At 45.0% G+C, this 22,581-nt stretch overlaps 1 protein-coding gene across 1 annotated transcript in view; it reads right to left on the bottom strand.

Moving 5' to 3' along the window:
- LOC147747110 (vitamin D3 hydroxylase-associated protein-like) overlaps positions 1-22,581 on the bottom strand; it is a 394,497-nt gene that overhangs the window by 223,392 nt on the left and 148,524 nt on the right. The window contains exons 2-3 of the mRNA XM_086952361.1: positions 11,056-11,169; positions 2,949-3,092 (exon numbers count right to left, since the gene is read on the bottom strand). Of these exons, the coding sequence (XP_086808487.1) occupies positions 2,949-3,092; positions 11,056-11,169 (258 nt within the window). The remainder of the gene's footprint in view (positions 1-2,948; positions 3,093-11,055; positions 11,170-22,581) is intronic.

The raw sequence follows: 22,581 nt of genomic DNA, 5'->3' as shown, positions 1-22,581 counted from the left end.
TAGGCCGCATGAACCCACTTGTGTCTACTGATGTATTCTAATATCAAAATTAGCTTCATATAGAAGATTGAAAGAATCAAAGCTAAAATCAATATTACTTTCAGGGTTAAAGAAAATAAATATTTTCCAAAATGGGTAGGTCTTTTGTTTTAATCTACTGACTGTAATATAGTGCTTATGTTAAATAGTTTATATTTATGTTTGTATTCAATCTGTATTTTCCATGTATACGTTACTCTTTGATTAGCACCATGGAGATGGAATGTTCATGATGAATGTTGAGTCAATTGCACCTGACTCCTGCTTGCTGATGGATGGGACATTTTATGCTCTGGATTAAACTTCATTTGTTCTACAATTGGTCTTCTCAAAGGATTAATTTATCTAATTTTACACTGATGTTTCCAAAATTTAACTGGTGTTTAAGCATTCCTGTTTCTTGCGCCTACACCCATGTTTCCAAAGGAATTTAATATTGTGTTCACTTATCTTTTGGAAAAATAGCAACAATATTTCCATTCAGCTACTTAAGCTTTCTCTGAACGCTCTACAGCTAAATTCAAGTCCAGGTTTATCTCTTGTGGAGTAAGTTTCGGAGTAATTGACCGAGTCAACGGAAATCACTTCTGTATTTCAGTAAGAATTAAGCTTTCTTTTGGGCCCCTATCTAGTGGTAAACATCACCAATTGCAGACGGTTATAGCAGGGCTAAGACAATCTGCTCCGTCGTTGATAATGAAGTGCTCATCTTGCGGGTGCCTTGGGCAAAGCGTCTGTTATTGGTAAGGGTGGGCGTAAAATCCGTTTCGCGGGCGAATTTGCGGATTTTCCGCGATTTCGCGATCCGCGAATCTCGCGAAATCGCGGAATCAGCGGGGACGAATTTTCAGCCAAGCAAGGGTTACAGCAGTAGGTGCAAAAGTTGAACCTAATTTCTTTGTAACCTTTTACAAAAGGGTTACAAACAAATTACCTTCAACTTGGACACCTGCTGCTAATTGCTCCCTGGTGCCTCGTTGCCTACTTGCAACTATTCTCTGACCCTGCTCTGACCCTTGAAGCAGGGTCAGAGAATAGTTACAAGTAGGCAACGAGGCACCTGTCCAAGGAATTAAACCTCATCAGGAAGCACTTACAGATATAAAAAACAGGAAGAAGGGAGAGGATGGCAAATACACCCATTTTGAGTTGTCAGGAGGGGTTAAACTAAAAGAGACCTTTACAGCACAATTTTCATATGCATTTTGCTAAAAATAAAAAGCTGTAAGTTCTGTAGGGGCAACTCAGGAATCTGGCCCTTCAGAGATCCGGCCTCTCTTTCTTTCTCTCGTTCTCTCTCTCCCTCTCTCTTTCCCTCTTTTTCTCTCTCTTTCTTTCTATCTATCTATCTATCTATCTATGTATCTATCTATCTATCTATCTCTCTCTCCCTCTCCCATAAACGACTGCATGGGTAACTTCGCTATGCAAGCGGCTCGCGAAGACGCAAAAATCCCCGCGAACATGTAAAAAACCCAGCGAACACGCAAAAAACCCAGCGAACACGCAAAAAAACAAAAATCCTCAAATTCGCACAAATTCGCGAATTTTGCGGATCGCGAATTCGCAAATCCGCAAATTCGCGGATCGCGAATTCGCAAAATTCGCCCATGCTTAGTTAGTGGTTACGTCAGTTCAGATGCCAGACTCTTGTAATTTCTTGAGCTGCAGCTTCACCTCTTCCCTGACAATTATGGGTGTGTTATGTACTTTGTGAATTTTGTGGTATGTAGAGGTTTTCACTCTGTTTTGTGAGTGAAACCTTTAAGTTTTCCAATTTTCTGTTTCCTCCCCATCACAAGCAATCAACACCCGCTCTGGACTATTAGGATCAAGAACGTTATGTAACGCCCTAAGGTCTTTCCAACCTAAATCTGATGAGCCATCAGCTGCTACATACAATTTGCAAGTAGCTCTCCTGCCCTTGAACTCAAGCATAAGTAATCTAAATCCTAACATGTTGATTTGTTTCACCTGTGAAGCTCTCAGTCTTCACATCTGTAGATTCTAAATGGATTTCATCTGTGGCATCCGTATTCTTAAACTCCAATCGGAGCTCAAATCAAGATTCTGACTCTGTGCTAATAGTTCCCACCCCTTGTTTTTTTTTGTCAATAGGATTTATCAAAACGTGATGCCTATCTTGTAAACAAAAAGCACTACTTACAACCTTGTGGACGTAAGAATGTGAGGCAAATGTACAATTAGTCTCACATTGTGTGGTCTGAAACTCTGAATCATGTAGTAATTGAGTGCCCACTAATAAGCAGTTTCACAAACTGTGTTTGCACAACTCCTAAGGTAAAAGTGCATCCAGCATACTGCAGACCTGAGGGCTGTATTGTCGTCTGAAGCTGAAAAAGGATGCATCTCTGGTACAGAGAATATCTTGGATTCAAATTTGTAATATTTGATGTAGCTGTTGTAATATTCTTGTTATACATCACAACCCTATGTTTCTCTCAAAATGTATTAATATACATAAATATGACTCTAGTGTTAAGGGTTTAAGATCAATCGCATCAACTGATGGACAATGAATTTGTAGTAGAAGACAACTTTTACCGTCTAAAAAATGTGGCTAGATAGAAGGTGCCTTGTTGATGAACTTAAAGTCCAACTTTGATTATATATTAGTGTTTTTATGAAACATGTGGTCGCTCTGAGTAAAGGAAAACAATTGAGTTGTTACTACCTAGTTAGAAAAATCAGCGCCCACTCAGTCTGAAGGCCTCATGATTATCATTCCATTGTTAGCAGCGAAACATGTTTGGTAAAACCTATGCATTGACTGAATTACTGTACGAATGAATGACCTGAGCAAGTCCCACAGAATACTTTTTGTGTAGTTTCATTTCACATTGAGAGTGATTAACATGAAATATTCAAAAGACATAAAAAAGAAATACCTTGCAAGGAATTGAATTCTTTACACTGAATGGTATTCCATAGAGAGGCCCCTTTTCTTTCTGGTTCTTGAGCTCATGCAGCTGTAACTCGCACTCCTGCATAAAATCCGTGATGCAGTTCACCTCCTTGTGCACCTCCAAGGCCTGAAATGGATGTAAACAAAACAGCATACACATTATCAAACTGAAATGTGCACATTCTAGAGAAGCCAATCTTCCCCTCTGGTGCTCGGTTGACAGTGCCTCTTAGTCAAAGGTGGCAGCGCTCATATCTCTTACTGGAGTATAATCCACAGAGAAACCAGACATCAGAAAGGTCCATACACCAGTTCCAGTACCATTCAATATTTTGTTTATATCTCAATTTAAAAAATAGGTCTGTACATTAATAAATGATTTAAAACTCAACAAAAAAGACGATTCTACAGGTAAAAGCCATGCACTGATGAGATATCAAATCAACTTTGTTGGTTCCATTTCTAAATGCTACCTAATATTTCAGCAACTTTAGAGTTCAAGGCCTTCCCACAAATGCTATCCGTGGTACCATTTTCTGTTCTCCTAAATGTGTCCAGAATTAGAAATTCATCAGAGGGCCACATCTTAATGGGCCGGTCATCTTAGAAGGTGTTGTAGCGTTGTCATATAGCAGAAGACCAACAACAGCCCACGTCACAGGGACACACGCAAGAGGGGGCGAACAGGAAGGACAAAGATAGACAGCCGACAGGAACAAATACAATCTCACTAACATCGCGAGTCTCACAAATTTTGGAGCGGGAGCTTCCATCTGGGAAAACAGTCTCACTCATTGTTTGGAAGCATTGCTAAAGTTGAGCCTATCTCATTTGGTGATAGGTCCACACCACAGGGTGCTGTATCTCAGATTGTGAGCTGGTCTAATGCCTTGCTTAACAGTCTCATATCAGTGGGTGTGTCTCTTACCTTGGAGCACAACCTTGTATTTTTAGAGAGAAGAACAAGAAAGTGACTTCTAGAAATAAAGAATATTTCGGTACTTCTTGAAGCCATAGCCCAACAGGCTGACAACCCTTCAGAGAATTCAGGGACTAGGTTTACTTCTCCAACAGAAATCAGTAACGTTTGAGTCAAATAGTGAACTTTACAACACTTTTTTAAAGAATTTAGTCTGAAACATTCCCCAGAAATTTCTTGAAATAATCTCATGAAAAAAAAAATAAGGCTACCTACTGAGGCTAATTGTCCCGAGAGGTGTTGGGAAGTCATTCTTCTAGGTGTCACAAACCCGAAGAAATGCTTACCCTGCACAAAGGGCAACAAAGTACCATTCTGCCTTACAATGGGGGTGGATTCATTAGTTCATCATCAGTGGAAGTAGTAACAAACATGCTCTCAGAGTCCTTACATCTCACTTCCAGTGTGCGGGGGTTCTTGTGTGTTCCCTTCATGCCGATCAACCTACCTGAATCCTTTGGATATTTTCTGTCTTGATAATAATTTTAGATACCTTTTTCTCTGTACAGCTATTTTTTAACCCTTACCTCTTTTGAGGCAAGCATCTTAAAAAACTTGGTTTCAGTTTGTTTTTTTAATAGTTCTGCTGTTAAGGGATTGCCGGAAATAAAGTAGTGTTGCTCCTTTGGCCCTCAGAAATTTTAATCTCAGCACTAATATTTGGCTACACAATTTGTATGACAGTATTATTCCTATTCAGATACTGTGTTGCTCAATTGTATGTAAGCTCATTTTGTGGACACCAACAAGCTTGCTTCCTCTACACTGCATTATATGGGGCCTTTTCACAAAGGTAAATATACGGCTGTATAATTCCACTCACATATACTTACTACCGCACCTAGATGTAAGTTTACACTTTCTTGCTCTTCACTATTGCTGAGTGTGAATTTACACCTAGCTGTAGACTTGTATGTCTTCAGTCCAGCAAATAAGGTGGTGGAGCCTCCTACAAAGTGATTTACTAGAGCAAAGTTACTTAGTAATGTTGCACATGTAGTTGAAGATGTCCGCCACAGTGGTGAGGTCTCCATATGGAAAAGTATAAGGAAAATGATTAAAGTTTATACTTCTTTGAAATAAAAAAAGTTAATGTAAAATAGGAATGTAAATTCATGTTAAATATATATTTTCAAACTAGAACTAATAAAATAAAATGTTACATCAAATGAACTTAAATAAATGTGTATTAAGTAATTCATTCATTAAATTAGCTATAATAACAACATATATAAATAATAATTTTTAAATAATTAAAAACACATAGCCTCACATTTTAACATTGGAGACCACAGTACTGGTTAGTAATTGGAACAATATCTAACGAGTCATGCCATCAATGACGCCATTTAACGTGTCATGAGGTGATGTCATATGTGATGAAAAGGAATGCATGATTGGGCCACAAGTTATAATTAATTGACTAAAGTATACCTGCCTTTCAATGCTTTAGACCTAGTTCTTCGTAAGCATTTTTGTTTACAAGAGCTGGAGCAATCCCCACCCAGCTTCAGGAATTCTATGACACCATGTGTCTCATTTAGGTGACCTGAACCCCTGGCGTGCCTTCGGTCTCCGGATGCTCAGAGGAGGTTCCATTAGGATCTGCACCTGCGGCTCTGGCACCGATACCCCCACAGCTTCCGGTTGTGGATCTGGACTGGCGCTGGTCGTGCCCCTTTGACCTTTCTCAGCGCTGGCCTCCGCATTGACACTCCCGACGCTGCTGGAGCTCCCCTGCGGTGCCAACCCCAGGCTTTTCCCCGATGACTCAGAGCTGGATCGGCGCCTATTGTCGCTGCTTTCGGCGCTGATGGCACCCTAGGGTCCTAGGTTGGTTCCTCATCCTTAATTGGAGGGGCTTGAAATGGAGGAAGATTTGAAGGGGTCTCTGGACCCTTTTCAGGACCAGCCTGAGCACAAAATGGACTGGTATGACAAACTGGGTGAGGCCTGTGGGACTGAACACCTCCCACGATTCTTGTCTGCTTCCTCCCCCTACCATGGCTACTGAGGAGGGATCCTCATATGCTATGGTTGTGAGTAGGGCAGCCGATGTCCTGGGCCTTCAGCTCCCTCTGGTAGAAGTTCTGCCTATCAATGAGGGCTTTATGGATGTACTTCGGGGCACCTGGTCCAAGCCCAGCACAGGGACTCCTGTGAATAAGACAGTCGCCCGCTGTCATTGTACTGCACGAGGCGAGCCACAATTCCTCACCAACCACCCTACCCAGAGATCATGGTAATCCAGGCCTCTACCTCATAAGCCATGTTCCCTTCCCACCCCCGGACAGAGAATCCAAGAGCCAGGATTGTTGGAGCAAGAAGATATTTTTCTTCTGCCAGCCTTGCATTGCGGTCAGTGAACACTGCATGTCTATTGGGCCGTTACGCCCACTCCATGTGAAACCCGGCTACGCAAATATTGTCACAGTTCCCAGAGGAAGTCTGAGCCATTCTCTCCCAAGTGGTACGAGATGGGAGAGATGCTACAATGTTCATAATTTATTCTGGGCTTGACACCAACGACTTGCTGGGTAGAGCAATTTCATTGATGGTGGCCGTTCAATGCCAAGCCTGGCTCAGAACTTCTGGCTTTTCTGGGGATGACCAGGCATCCCATATAGACTTGCCCTTTGATGGCACCAGTCTCTTCAGAGACCAGGCAGTCATGGCCCTGGAGCGCTTTAAGGACTCATGGGCTGTGACTAATCTTTGGGCCTTTCGGTGACTATCCGTCCCAGTCTGCTTTTCACCCCTTTCGTGGCCACGGCAGGGGTTTTCAGCCATGCCAGCCATATCCCAGCCGCAAAACCGTGCAAGTTCAGCAACCTCAGTGCGGCCGTGAGAGCTGCTCCTTTCAATGCCATAGGTCAGGTGGCCAGAGTTGTAGTCAGTCCACTCCTCCCCATGCAACCTCTAAACCTTCCTAGTCTGGCCCTTTAAGATCATGAACAGCCAGTTGATGGCAAGATCAGCCATTGCCTCCACCACAGGCAAAACATCACAAAGGATAAGTGGGTTCTTCGGATAGTCTGAAGGGAACTACCACTCAATCCATGCATCTGACCTATGACCAACTGAGAGAGGACCACCTGAACTTGCTTCAAGAGGAAGTCAGGACTTTCTTGGCCAAGAGAGCCAAAGAGAGGGTTCTGGTGCCAGATGTAGGCTATTTTCACATTTCCGTCCTGTCTGAATATCAGCGCTACCTGTGGTTCATGGTAGGCCACAAGCACTTGGAGTTTACAGTGCTCCCCTTTGACCTTACCAGCTCCCCTCGCATGTTCACCAAGGTGATGGTGGAGGTCACAGCCCATTTGCGCTGATCAGGGGAGCCAGTCTTCCCCTATCTCGATTACTAGCCGTCTAATGAGAGCTCACCCCAGACTGCCCTCTTCCACCTTCAGACTATGGGGAATCACCTGCTTTCGCTGGGGTTCACTATCAATGTGCCAAAGTCACAAAGACTCCCTCTCAGACGCTCCCTTTCATTGGAGCTGTTCTGGATTCCGTGCAGTTTCTGGCCTATTCTCCCAAGAGATGAGTCTAGGATATTCAGGCTATGATACTAATATCTTAATTCAGCCTCTATTCTGGATTTCAGTGAGACTGACTCTGAGGCTGCTGGGCCTCATGGCCTCCTCCGTCCTGTTGTGACACATGCCAGATGGCATATGCGAGCTCTGTAGTGCAGATCTGGGTGGGAACTGAACAGGATCTTCAGTGGTGACTGACATCTCCATCCGGAGGTGGTGCAAGGTCTCCTTCAGAAGTGAGAAGAGCCTTGGTTAGATCTGCTCGCCCCTGCCAAGAAGGCATGTAAGCAGTTGGTGTTTCAAAGACGGCACTCGCTGTACAATGCTTTTTATCTCAAGTGGAGCTCAGGTCTCCTGTATGCCTTTTTGCAACTATCACTCCTGTACAGAGTGCTCAAAAACATCAGGAATAACCAGTTTCAACTCATGCTTGTGGCTACGGACTGGGCACAGAGAGTCTGGTATTCCAAGCTTCTCCAACTGAGCATCGATCCTCCGATCCGACTGCCTTTTCTGTGTATTTCTTACCGACTAATTACGCACATAGCATTTACCGATTCGAAAATACAGAATCAGTAAAATTCTGTATTTTCAAATCGGAAAGTTTAAATTACCTACATCTAACCCTTGGTTCCATTTCACGGAACCTTAACTAGCAAGTGGGAATAGTAAAATAGAATGATTCTTGCTTACTAGGTTTAGATTTAAGTTAGTGCACCTGTTGCTTGCTTCACGTAGAGGTTGGCATGAGATAGGGTCTCTGGGGGGCACATTAAGCAGGGCGTTAAAAATTATCGCAGTTTTAGCGGCAGAAAACTGCTGTAAAGCGGCGATAATGGGCTTGATAATATGGCCTTGTGAATTCCAATAGAAACCCATGTTCTGGTGTGAACATGGGCTTCTATTGGAATTCTCCAGGGCATATAATCAAGCCCATTATCGCTGCTTTGGCTGCAGTTTTCTGCCGCTAAAACGGCGATAATTTTAACGCCCTGCTTGCTAATATGCCCCCTGGTTCTTTTGGCAGCGACAGTGTGTCTCCACAGGATGCAGTGCATTGTATCATGTTTTGTAGATATTTTAACATGCCAAGGAAATCTTTTATTTTTTCATTGCTCAACCAAGATTTTTAAAAGTTTGATCAGCTTTTAAGTTTTTACAGTTATTAATTGATAAAAAGTGTTGACTGTTTTTTACAAGACATTGTGAGATTGAGGTATTCGTGAATGTGTTCACTGTGCTACATGTTTTAAATGTATTTTGCTAATTGTGCTGCATTTGTGAATGTGAGTCTATGCTTTTATGTGTTGACATGTAACCGAATAAAGATTTAAAGACCCTGCTTTTGTCCCACTAGATTTCTGTCTCCGGGTTTGTTTTTGGTACAGTGCCTACTTCAAACTGGATTTTAGTTATAGATGTGGGTGGACACAAGTAATACCCATAATGCATCCCCCTACACAAGCACAACCCTCAGATCCAAAGTTTAATTTGATCAAAGGATTTTGTCATCTTGAACATTTTGTGACTCATTGCATTTTGTCCTTTTTGAAGTTAGCAAACAGGTACTACTGGAAAAGCGGGTAGGGTTGCTCCCAGAAACTTTGACCAGTTGATAAGGGAGTGGCCAGATATCTCCACGACTCAATAGCTGGTGCCAGTCTTAAATGTGGCGCCCAAAGACACCTGCACAGAACACATTTCTTGACTTGCAGAACAACGAAAGAGGACTAGACTTGCCGTCTGTGACCTGAGAAGAGCTTCGAGGGACTGGACCCTTCCCCCTTAAGCCTAGAACTAAGAAGTGCATTTGAAAGGACAGTTGGCTGACATCCTGTGTAGCTACACGGACACAAAAAGTGGCAAAATTCCTTTTCCCTAGTGTGCCCAGTTGATCACTTGCGACTGGACATTACAGGTGGACCCTGCTGGAGTGAGATCAGACCCCAAGTCCTGACCTAGCTCCTGGGAGCCTTAGATATGACCCAGAGGAGTTTCTCCTGAAAACCCTGAAAAGTTGGGACTCCAAAGACATAATGTAATCTTTTTGACTGGGACGAACCTGGTTCGTGTATCTGACCTGCGCTCAAGCATGGTCAGCACGACATTGCATTTAGGTCCCGGGCCACTGTGACGATAGACAGCCATTAGCACTTTTTGTTGATATCTCTACTTAACATGTAAAAAAAATCATATATCTGGTTGCTCTTATTGGATTTTTGTCCTTTTGGTGTAATTTTGTTTATTAAAATGTACTCTATTTGTCTAATTTGGATTGGTATTTTTGTATTGCTTAGTGTTTTGACTTCAATACAGTATTGGTACAGTATGAATATTTTACATATTACCGTAAGTAGTGATTTTCAGGGTTCAGCCTGACAAGAGATGTGATTAGTTCTTGAGGTGACAGAGAGATGAGGCATATTTCCGCCTCAAACCAGACGCACAGCATATATAGCGCCAACATGGCTCGAGATTCAACTTTTTAACCATCAATTCATCCATCTTGTCCAATTATTCCATACATTAACCCATATTTTTGTTCTGTTTGTTCAATGCTCCGTTTATGGGTTTCCTATGGCAATTTCCCAAATTTCTCATGTTAAACTGTGCCAATCCAAGCCTCAAATTTAAACACGATAGATACCACGGTTCGTTCCAAGCAGTGTTTATTAAAAGCCCAATGCATTTCGGGCGGGATACGCCCTTCGTCAGGGGACACTATACAATAACAGAAAACATTACTCAATTACATGACTGAATGTTAATGTGGCGTTCATAGAATACAATGTATCACTCATATACTATTTATGCATTCCAATATGTATGTTATGCTATTTGCAGTTTACGAGCTACTAAATACATGATTTCACCACAGAAGTGTTTCTAAATATACTTCATACACCCATAGTTTCCTCGGCCAGTTTCCATACATGACGATAGACAAACTATGTTTTTAGCCATCACACACTAATCACATTACTATAAAGAAATTATGCATTAAACATTTGTCCCGAGCCCGCTGTTTTCGTGCCTCTAAGGCATCTCTCTGTCATGAATCCAAGTGCCACCAGGGCGAGGCACTTTACCAGGCTGCACGCAGTCTTCTACAGTACTGGATGAGTTGGTTAAGATATGAGTAACTGGAGTGCACCCCGCGACGCTGCATTGCTAGTTCTTGAGGTGGCCAGTCACACTCTTGACATGTTTTGCTACAGCTGTCAACAAATCTACATGGATTTTATGGGTGACAGGTGGAAGCCATGATGGAAAGAGTAGGCACGTTTCTTTTGATTTTCACTGCATCACCTGATTTTTAAATACATTTGACATTTTTTGCTGATTTCATCAAAGAATTTCACAAATAGTAAAAAACAAAAATGAGCAACACAAAAACAAATCTAACAATTCATAAATGAATAAACGCATGCTCACCATCAGGCTTCAGGAAATTCTTGTTATTGAAAGCAAATGAAAGATCCAAGACTGAAAACTTCATTTTTATATTACAGTTTCATGTCAGCTTAAGAAACAGGATTGCTTCATTAAAACAGCCATATAGGTTTACTCACCTTCCCCATATAGGAGTAGAGGACACTTTCTGGGGAGATAGATCCATTCTGCAGGCCATCAGCCAGGTCCACCATTGACATTGAAAGGATCGTCCTAGAGTTCAATTTGGGATTCTGAAAGAAGCATAGGTAAAATCAAAGGTCACAGCAATGGGTCACAGTAGCTCACAGAACATCCTGTCTTACAGGTACATGTCCCAGCATGATCCTCTTTCACCAGTACCCATCAAAAATGGTTGTATGACGGTACATTGCATACCAATTACTTTGCATGCCTTTTACACGCATTTTTAGCACATGTTTTTACTGTGAAAATACATTTAAGAAGCATGCCAATACCACACATTCCTTTTATATTTAAAAACAATTTATTTGTAAGAGGGAGACCTCCCAATCCCCCTCAACTTACATTAAGTGTGTTGTATTGGCATGCGTTTTAAATGCATATTCATGGTAAAAATATCTGCTCTAAAAATGCGTTGTAAAGGCTTAACAAAGTAAAAACCTCATTGTAAAGACTGTTTCCTATCAAAAATGCATTTTGATCAATAAAATTAGCACTACCAAATGTCATCAAGGGTTAAAGTAACACTAGATTGTTCATTTTCCTGTATCGCTAAACTCCCCTGAATTGTCATACAAAAAAAGGTGCTTTCTTAGAGATCTGTCTACTCTCTAGTCCGTCAAGCAGGCCAGCACCCAGCTCTGCAAAAGTAACATTTTCGGTGCTGTCTTCCTTTCAGCATTCAGCTCCTGCCCATGCCACGACTTGAGGCATAGGAATCAGGTTATGGAGTATCCTGTTCTGACGGCTTGCCTGTCGGTTCCTGTATTTTGCATGTTCTACTTTAGTTGAAGATTGATTGAGGCGCTCAAAGCTGCACAGTTAGTATTTGGGTGGCAATGCACCAGTTTAAGCCAAACACCAACTTATTGTCTAAGTTGTTGAACCACATTTGCACAGTTGCACCATCTGAATGAAACCCAACACACGCAGTGCCAGTTCCCCAAGCTGCTCTGTCCCCGACAAGGTCGAGACTGCACTGCACATGCAGTGATAAAGAAACAAGATCCCTGGGCCCCTGCAAACATGGAAATATCTAAATCCCCCCAAAAAAGACATTCACCTGTTACTATTTCTAACATCTGGTATGTGAGTAGCTGTGTGACTGTCTGTATCCATGTGTTAGTGGATGTCTGAGTGGCTGTATAGGTGTGTGAGTGGGTGTGTGAGTGACTGTATAGGCTAATAAGTGGGGATGAGTACCTGTATGGGTGAATATGTGGGTGTATGAGTAACTGTATGGGTGTGGGGGCTGGGGGGTGACTGGCTGTATTGGTGAGTGAGTGGGTGTGAGAGTGGCTGTATGGGTGTGTGAGTGGCTTTGTGAGTTGCTCTATGAATGAGTGAGTGGGTGTGTGAGTGGCTCTATGGATGAGTGAGTGGGTGTGTGAGTATCTGTATTGGTGAGTGAGTGGGTATATGAGTGGCTGTATGGGTGAGTCAGTGACTGTGTGAGTGGCTATATGGGTCTGTGAGGAGATATGTGAATGGCTGTATTGTCGACTAAGTGGCTGTATGAGTGGCTTTATCAGTGAGGGACTGTGTGTATAAGTGACAGTATGGGTGACTGAGTGACTATTTGAGAGGGTGTTTTGTTAAATGATTGGTTGTCTGAGTGGCTGAATTGGACAGTGAGTATCTATGTGAGTGGCTGTATGGGTGAGTTTCTGTTGAGAAGCTGTATGGGTGAGTGACCGGGTGTGTGAGTGATTATATGGGTGAGTGAGTGGCTGTGTGATTGACTAAGGGTGAGATAGTGGGTGTGTGAGTAGCTGTATGGGAAGTGAATCGTTGTATGAATGGCTTTATGGGTGAGTGAGTGGCTCGATGGATGATGTCAACACTGATGTTATCAGTGATGTCTTTTTTTGTGAATTTCAAAGCTTTTTAAAATTGTATTTTCTACTGTAACCTCTAAACTTTCAGAGTGGGTGTGTGAGTGACTGAATAGGTCAGTGAGTGGATGTGTGAGTGGCTGTACGGGTCTTTGAGTGGGTGTGTGAGTAGCTATGTGGGTGTGCAAGTGGATTTGTGAGTGGTTTTATGGGGCTCTGAGGGGTGTGTGAGTAGCTCTATAGGGCTGCACTGTGGGTGGATAAATTGGCAGGGCCTTCAAAGAGCTCTCATCAATCCAGCTGTTTTGAACTTACTGGTGGTACGGGTAAGAGGTTTATGGGCCACAGGGACCCTTGGCATCCAAAGGGCCTTCATCCGCAATCAGTAGTGCACCAGGAGACATGTTTGCAAAGTAGTGGAGAAAGGGGATGGGCCTCCAACCAGCTTTCAGCAATCCCTCTGTGTCGGACTTACTGGTAGAAACAGGAGGTGTTCTTGGGCCCTAATATTCTTCAGCATCCAAGGGGACTTCATACCTAACCAGTAGTGCACCAGGAGGCATCTGCAGAGTGTTGAACAAAGGGGACGGGGTCCCCAATGACCTCTTAGCAATCCTGCTGTGTGGGACTTACTTGTGGTAACAGGAGGGGTTCTTGGCCCTCAAGGACACTCAGCATCCAAGGGGACTTTATCCCCCAATCCATAGTGTGCTAGGAGGTACAATTGAAGAGGGGTGGAGAGAGACGGTGGGGCCTCCAAGGAGCTTTCAGCAAACCCGCTGTGTGGGGCTTACTGGAGGTAACAGGAGGCACAGTTGGCCTCCAAGGACCCTCGGGAGTCATACGGACATTATCCACAAACTAGTAATGTGTCAAGAGGCGTGTTTGCAGTGTGCTGGGTAAGGGGGCGGGGCCTCTGATGAGCTATCAGCAATCCTGCTTTGTGGGACTCACTGGAGTTAACGGAAGAATTTATTAGTCCCCAAGGACTTGCAGCACCCAAGGGGACTTCATCCCCAACCAGTAGGGTACCAGGAGGTGTGTTTGAGGAGTGGTGAAGAAAGGGGCCGGGCCTCCAACCAGCTCTCAGCAATCGCGCTGTGTGGGACTTACTGGAGGGAACAGGAGGGCTTTTGGCCCCCAAGGACCCTTAACATCCAAGGGGACTTCATCTCCCAACAAGAAGTGGGCCAGGAGACACGTTTGCAGAGTGGTGGACAAAGGGGACGGGGCCTCTGATGAGCTGTATCAGGATTCGCTATTCCACAGGGAAGGGGTCACACTGAGCACCCCAGAGGATCCACAGATTACCGCATATTGATAAATAAATAAACGTTGTCCTTTATGAGTCCCTCTGGGACCCCTTTAACTCACCCATGGAGTCAGGGTACCTCTACCCTGACCCCTCTATTCACTTAGCACAGACATTCTCAGCCCCAGGAACCGTTCCCCGACAAACAAAATAGTGGCTGCAAATTTTATGTGAAGGTGCGGCCAGCCAATCAGGACTTTGCTTTGGCGCATGCATCTGCCGAGAATCTGCGTTCCTATACATACAAATTTTGATTTTATTCATATCTCTAAAACTACTGAATGGATTTACATTAAATCTAAAAAGTGTGATCTGCAAACAAAAGCTACTATTCACCCATATTTAGTGTAATTCCGTCTAGAGTTTTGGGCTGTAGTCATGTGCAAAACTCTTACAGGAATTAACATCGGGATAACACATTTCAGGACCCCCACTTTTTCTCGTGCCTCATCTCACGAATCATCCCAAAACTTCCCATACAGCAGCTGAAGCGAGCATCGGACCTTTTGGGAGAATTTTGTGAAGATTCGTCAACCGGCACCAAGGAGATAGGTAAGTCAAAGAAAACACAATTTTTCCTATGGAAATGTGGTCCTAACTATCACTATGTAATATATATAAATATATACAAATTCAATGTTTTGTGAAAGTCAATTATCAGTGTGTCTGGTAAAATCGAGTCTAATTACGTTATACCTCAATGTTTTCTGAGGCACCTGAATATTTCTTTATTACCCTTACTATATTGAGTAATATACCCTTGTCCTTCCTCACTTTCTTATTTTTTCACAGTCCTTGGTCTCAGTAATTCCTCTCTCTTAATCGGTCATACTTGATAGCTGCCATGTATTCCGATTGCATATGTGTGACCTTTTCAAGTTTTCAGTATACGTATGAGTGACACTCAACAAATGTGTGACACTTGGAGTCAAACTTTCTTGCAAACAGACCTTTTAGTCCTGGTACAATTGGGGTGAGTCGCCCTTCCATTTTTTACTGATTGCCTCCTATGTTTTTTATATGTTTTGCTGGTTTAGATTCTTTCGGAACTGCGCCACTGCTATTCAGTGCCACAGTGCAAGTGATCCCTATGTTAAATTCATGTATTTGACTTACTTGTCAGACCTTAGTACAGTGCACCATGTGTGCCCTGGGCCTGTAAATCAAATGCTGGTGGTGGGCTTGCAGCACTGATTGTGCCATCCACAAAAGCAGCTCGTAAAGTGTGTCTCAGGCAGGCCATTGCAGAGCCTGTGTGCAGCCTGTGACTGCCATATCGACTTGGCAAGTGCACCCACTTGCCAGTCCCTAAACCTTACCTTTTCTACATATCAGACACCCCTAATGTAGGCCCAAGGGTAGGATGCATTTTACGTAAAAGGTAGGACATGCACTGATGTGTGTGGCACGTCCTGATGGGGAATTACAGCCATTTTAGTTTTTCACCATTGCAAGGCTAACTGTCCCCATAGGCCAGTATGGGCAGTTTGATTATAACGTCTTATAATCCTAACTGACCCAGGGAACATAGCAGAAATTCGAATTTAGTATGCCTGAACTCAGGAGAATAAAATATATTTTATTAAAGTCGTTTTTTAACATTCTGTGTTTGAAAATACCACTTTTAGAAAGTGGGTATTTTCTTAGAAGCATGGAGAAGCGTAGCTCAATGGTTAGAGCGGCAGACCCTGATGCAGAGGTCTGGCCCGGGACCAGGGTTCAATTCCCGCCTCGGCGGCTCTTAGACTCAATCTCCCCAGACCTGATAATTCTTGCCTCAGTGCCTAGTCTAATCATGGGTCCCACTCTGTGACTCTGGGCAATAGCTTGCTTAATCTCCACAACGGCCCCAGCAGCGCTTGGATGCCTGGCTTCACCTTGGGGGTGCCCAGGAGTGGACATCTCACAGGTAAGCCAGGAAGGGTTCCACAGCGGTATGAATACAGCGCTACGAGACCTCTGGGTAGAAGGCTCACTGACCTGCTTTGTGTCCGAGGAACTGCTCTTTTACCCTTCGTTGAACTTGCATTCCCTGAGGCGGTGGTCGGCTGGTGGGAGCGTGACTGCAATCGGCAGTCTGTCATCTCGCTCTCAGCGCGACCCGCCCAGGTTGTAGTGCGCTGCTTTGTGCCCAGGAAAAGCCTACCGGGGGACTGCGAGGCCCAGAAACCACCGCTCTTTGCAGCCGGCGCCTCTTCCCCCGGCGGCCACGCCCACTGATTTGAACGCCCTTTAAATACCTTTCGCGCCACCCGCTGCGCGGGTGCCGCTCACTGACCTGCTTTGTGTCCGAGGAACTGCTCTTTTACCCTTCGTTGAACTTGCATTCCCTGAGGCGGTGGTCGGCTGGTGGGAGCGTGACTGCAATCGGCAGTCTGTCATCTCGCTCTCAGCGCGACCCGCCCAGGTTGTAGTGCGCTGCTTTGTGCCCAGGAAAAGCCTACCGGGGGACTGCGAGGCCCAGAAACCACCGCTCTTTGCAGCCGGCGCCTCTTCCCCCGGCGGCCACGCCCACTGATTTGAACGCCCTTTAAATACCTTTCGCGCCACCCGCTGCGCGGGTGCCGCTCACTGACCTGCTTTGTGTCCGAGGAACTGCTCTTTTACCCTTCGTTGAACTTGCATTCCCTGAGGCGGTGGTCGGCTGGTGGGAGCGTGACTGCAATCGGCAGTCTGTCATCTCACTCTCAGCGCGACCCGCCCAGGTTGTAGTGCGCTGCTTTGTGCCCAGGAAAAGCCTACCGGGGGACTGCGAGGCCCAGAAACCACCGCTCTTTGCAGCCGGCGCCTCTTCCCCCGGCGGCCACGCCCACTGATTTGAACGCCCTTTAAATACCTTTCGCGCCACCCGCTGCGCGGGTGCCGCTCACTGACCTGCTTTGTGTCCGAGGAACTGCTCTTTTACCCTTCGTTGAACTTGCATTCCCTGAGGCGGTGGTCGGCTGGTGGGAGCGTGACTGCAATCGGCAGTCTGTCATCTCGCTCTCAGCGCGACCCGCCCAGGTTGTAGTGCGCTGCTTTGTGCCCAGGAAAAGCCTACCGGGGGACTGCGAGGCCCAGAAACCACCGCTCTTTGCAGCCGGCGCCTCTTCCCCCGGCGGCCACGCCCACTGATTTGAACGCCCTTTAAATACCTTTCGCGCCACCCGCTGCGCGGGTGCCGCTCACTGACCTGCTTTGTGTCCGAGGAACTGCTCTTTTACCCTTCGTTGAACTTGCATTCCCTGAGGCGGTGGTCGGCTGGTGGGAGCGTGACTGCAATCGGCAGTCTGTCATCTCGCTCTCAGCGCGACCCGCCCAGGTTGTAGTGCGCTGCTTTGTGCCCAGGAAAAGCCTACCGGGGGACTGCGAGGCCCAGAAACCACCGCTCTTTGCAGCCGGCGCCTCTTCCCCCGGCGGCCACGCCCTCTTTCCTTCCTCTATTTCTACATTGCCTCTGACGCGCCGCGGGTCGCGCCGCGGGTCGCAGCCCGGGGCGAAGACCCGGGCAAAGACCGGGCCGTTTTAGGCCGTTAGAGGCTGGTAGAGACTGGACTGGGCAACCCCTTTAACATCTATCTTTTAATCTGACTTTTTTCTATTGTACCGTTTCCGCATCCCCTGTATTTCCTAAACCTCACAGTAATAGAAATGGTGTACACGAGAGGGAATAAAACCAAACTCCCCACAGCAGCGGGTAAACTGCTCGGCCCCATGGACGATTTTCTAGCGAAGGCCAATACACTCATAGATGAAAGTATATCTATAATTGAAGAGAGGGTTTCCTTAGATCTGGCATTCGCAAAAAGATCCTCATTAGGCACCCTAGCGGAAGCCAGATCACCAATACTAGTTGCCTCAAACGCTGAATTGGTACCGACTAGGGAGAGACGTAGCTTACCAAATACAGTGGATCTATCAGTCTCACAACTAGCGGATTCCCAACTCAGCGATGACCTAGAGAAAACCCCCGAACTGCTCCCAACAACACCGGCGCAAATCTCCTCATTAGAAAAAAGAATAGAAAGGGGCAGGAAGGAGGGAGCAATTAGTAAGAACAGGGCTTCCGGAAACTTAAACACACCCGCAATTCATAGATCACCATCAAACACTGCATTAACCCAAAATGATAGGGGGTCACACATTGAGACTCTAGTATCATATCATCAGATAGAGAAGGAACCACCTTGCTCGACAGTGCCGGTTCTCCAACCCAGTAAACAAATCACAGTTGATTTGAACTTGGTGGAGGCCCAGGAACTAACCCTTCCTAGCATAGCTAATGTAGTCAAACATGCTTTACTACCCCTAGAACATCGGTTAGCAGCCATTGAATTACAAATCTCCAACCTATTAAAAAACCAACAGCCACTTCTTCCGCCATGTCCTCAAAAACTCCCTGGAAATAATAATAAAAAATTAACCAATACTAACGTAACAAACGCCAATCAATCTGTTCCCAATCAACAACAAAAGACCCTTCGAATAACAACTTCAAACCCCCCCCCAAATAAAAATACCACTAATCCGATTAAAACAACAAAAACTGTATCAGCCCAAACTTCTGTTAGTAATTCACAACAGACAAGTACCGCGACCGCCTCAGCAGCGGCCGTGAACACTGATAGGACTCAGAAACCCACTACTAGCACAGCTAACAAAACCCCAGCGAAAAACCCGAATAAAACAGCGACGAAAACCCAACTCCCTCCACCTGTACCGCCAAAAACACCTATAGACAGGCCCAAGAGGAATACTGCAAGGAATCCTGGTCCCCCAAGACTCCCGGCAGAGTTCCCCCCTGAGGCCTCACCCTATGTGGTGGTTATGGCTGGAGTCCCAGAACTAACAGATCTTACCCCAGAACCGGTCTGGTCCCTAAAAAATAAGGTCCAGCATTGGCTCCAGACCAACCGCCCAATTCCATCCTCCTGGCGTGGCAGAATTAGATCTGTAGCTAGGGTTCCGTGGGTGGGCAATACCAGAAAAACTATTCCTGGGGATTGCATAACAATCACCTTCGAGGATCCCCAAATAGCGGATTATGTATGTGCCTGGGAAGACATTACCCCAAACGGAGGAATTAAGATCAAGTCACTCTCCTTCTTTTATCCCTTTAGGCAAGTGGACGGATATGTACAGGAGCAGGAACCCCCCTGGTCCGTCCCCTTCCCTAGGCAGGATGACCAATCAAACATCCGATATCATGGTCCCCCCAATCTGTATGAGCCAGACTACTCATGGCATACAGTGAAACATCGTTACCAGGGAGGAAGGTGGGATGATAGAAAACCCTATACGCAATGGCCCCCACACAGAGAACAACCACGATGGGATCCATGGCACAACATCCCGCTAAACAACAGGTATAGCGGTTTAGATCTGGTTGACTGACCACTAACAGAAATTTCCCCCACTAACACCCAATTATCTTCCTCATCACAACCTGCCATCACTTTTCAACCGATAGGTAATGAAGACCTTATAACCTTAGAAGCTGATTTTGGAAATGATTCCTTACAAATCATAGTAACTTATTGGAACAGCGCGGGCCTACGTAATAAAATTAACGATGGCTCCGCACAGGAATTTTTAAACCCAAATCAAATAATCTGTCTTCAGGAGACATGGTCTCTAGAAGAATTGCACATTCAAGGCTACAAAACCTATAATGTCCCAGCTATAACCAGTACCATGGGTAGACCAAAAGGTGGTCTTACCACCTATATTTCAAACTCTCTACTTCTTAGTAAGGTGGATTCACTCTCCCAGGATCCCAATCATCAAATCTTAGCACTAACCCTTCTCAATAAGGACATAATTATCCTGGTTAATATATATAATAACTTAAGCGATGAAAAGTTCATAACTCTCCTCACTTATCTAACTGACAAACTAAAACAAATCCAACACCGGTCCCCTGCAAACAAGACAACCAACATAATCTGGGGAGGCGATTTTAACCTCCACCCCTGTACAGTTCCTGATCTGGTGTGCTGTGGGATAGTCGACGAATCTAACGTTCCACTATCTCACTTTGTCCACACTAAACTAGGCAATATAATTAATATTGCTTTATCCGATTTGGACCTCCAGATCGTTAATCATCCAAATGCAGATCCGAACGAATTTATCCCGACCTACGTGGGCAGAGGACACAAGACCACAGTAGATTTTATATTCCTTTCTCAAAATATAATGACCAAACTGAAGGAATTCGAGGTCATAGTCACCCCCCTTAGCGACCACGCGGCTCTAAAAATAACATTACTTGTCCCAGCTAAGGCCTCCCACAAACTGGAGATGGCGATCACTCTTAAACAGAATAGGATCCAGGTTGGTAAACGCAATGGACTGACCATCAAATGGGCCAAAATTAATCCAGCACACATAATGGAAAAACTAATAAATCGGTCCTATCCTAATATAGTGAAATGCCTGGATCTCACAACTACCCATAAGGAAGTCCTTAGAAATTTTAACCTAATATTAGATACTATAAAGGACCTACTTACGTCCAAACCTAAGGCAAACAGCAACAATAAACCAAAGTGGTTTAATAGTAACTGCACAGCGGCTCTATCAAAGCTAAAATCCGCACTTAAAAATAACCCACGTGATCCGGCCCAGATCCAGTTTTTGAGGCGCCAATACATAGGAGAAAGAAAGCTCAGAACGGCCCAATTAAAACAAAAACTATGGGACGATCTCCATCAAGGCGCAGTTTTAAAAAACAGTGATTTGTTCTGGCGTACAGTCAGATCCCCGTTCCTTACAGAAAATGACACCCCTAAAATCGAGGTCGCCATTGATGAAAAGACATGGGTCTCTCACTTTGGGGAAATTTTTAAAAACACTCAACCAACAGAACCCTTGTTCCCCAACGTGAACTATCCCATTTTGGTGCCCTTCGCTATCCCAGACCTCATAGACGCCTTGCAGAGCAGCAAATCAGGCAAGGCACCAGGACCCGATGGGGTCCCGGTGGACCTTTTTAAAAGCAATCAAGATTTATGGGCCCCAATTCTAACTAGAGTATGTACTGCAGCAGCGAGCGAGGGAATCCTTACCTCCTGGACAAAGTCAATAATGGTCCCCATTTTTAAAAAGGGGGACCGGCAAGATGTAAAATGCTACCGACCCATTTCGCTGCTGGATTCGCTCGGAAAGGTAGTGGGAAGAGTGATACTCGAGCGTCTCCAGCAGTGGACTGAGGAAAGGGGCATAATCTCGGACATACAATTCGGTTTTCGAGAAGGTTTTGGTACCCTGGAGCAAGTCCTCAATCTTACCCTAATAATGGGGAAATACACACAGGCCACCCCCACGAAAATATATATGGTCTTTGTAGACCTCTCCGCAGCTTTTGACTGTGTTTCTCACACAAAGCTGTGGAGGGTCTTAGCCCAATTAGGAGTAGATCCACCTCTGTTGGATTTCCTTAGAGAACTCTACACTGGGGCCACAGCGAGAGTTCGTTTTGGCATTAACGGAGAGCTGACGTCAGCATTTAGTGTAGAGCGCGGGGTGAGGCAGGGATGTGTCCTGGCCCCCTTCCTCTTCTCGCTCTACACTAATGGTCTGGAGGAGGAGATGTTGAGGGGGGCCCAGGACCTCCCACGCATAAACCGCCGCCTGATCCCCGCTCTGCTCTACGCTGACGATGCGGTTATTTTAGCCCGAACCCCTAGAGAACTCCAGAAATCAGTAAGCAGATACACGTCATTTATGGGCAACCTGGATTTAAAGGTGAACGTGAAAAAAACGTTCGTCATGACAGCTGGCAGAGGACAAAAACGACCACACCCTACCTTCCTGAATAATCAAAAGTTAGAGTGCACCCCCCACTATCCATACTTGGGGGTTATAATTGATGATCAACTTAGCTGGAAGCAAGCAATCAATACTAGGGCACTTTCATTCAGGAGATCCATAGCCGCTTTAATATCCTTTTCTCAGAGATTAGGCAAAAGACCCGTAGTAGAGCTCCTTAAGATATATAAAGCCAAATGCCAGGCTATTGCAACATATGGTGCAGGAGTCTGGGGGTATACAGACATCAGTACCATCCAGAAGGTGGAAAACACTTTCTTAAGATTTTTGTTAGCTACCCCCAAAGGCACCTCAATTTACGCAATGCACCTAGAATTAGCTATTCCTTACCTGGAGGATCTAATCAAAATAGAGCCCTTGATGCTGTGGCGTCGCATTTGGCTGTCAAAGAAAAATGCCCTGTCACAAGCTATCATTGCAGACTCAATGAGCCTGGATAATTCTTTGAAAATAAAGTGGCTTTTATATGTTAGGAACTTCTTCAATGATCTAGGCCTTGAGAA

The sequence above is a fragment of the Lissotriton vulgaris genome, chromosome 1_1 (genome assembly GCF_964263255.1).
Source record: "Lissotriton vulgaris chromosome 1_1, aLisVul1.2, whole genome shotgun sequence".
In the NCBI taxonomy this organism is placed as follows: domain Eukaryota; kingdom Metazoa; phylum Chordata; class Amphibia; order Caudata; family Salamandridae; genus Lissotriton; species Lissotriton vulgaris.
The sequence above is the reverse complement of the archived record's forward strand: the minus strand, read 5'-3'. Positions and strand labels throughout refer to the sequence as shown.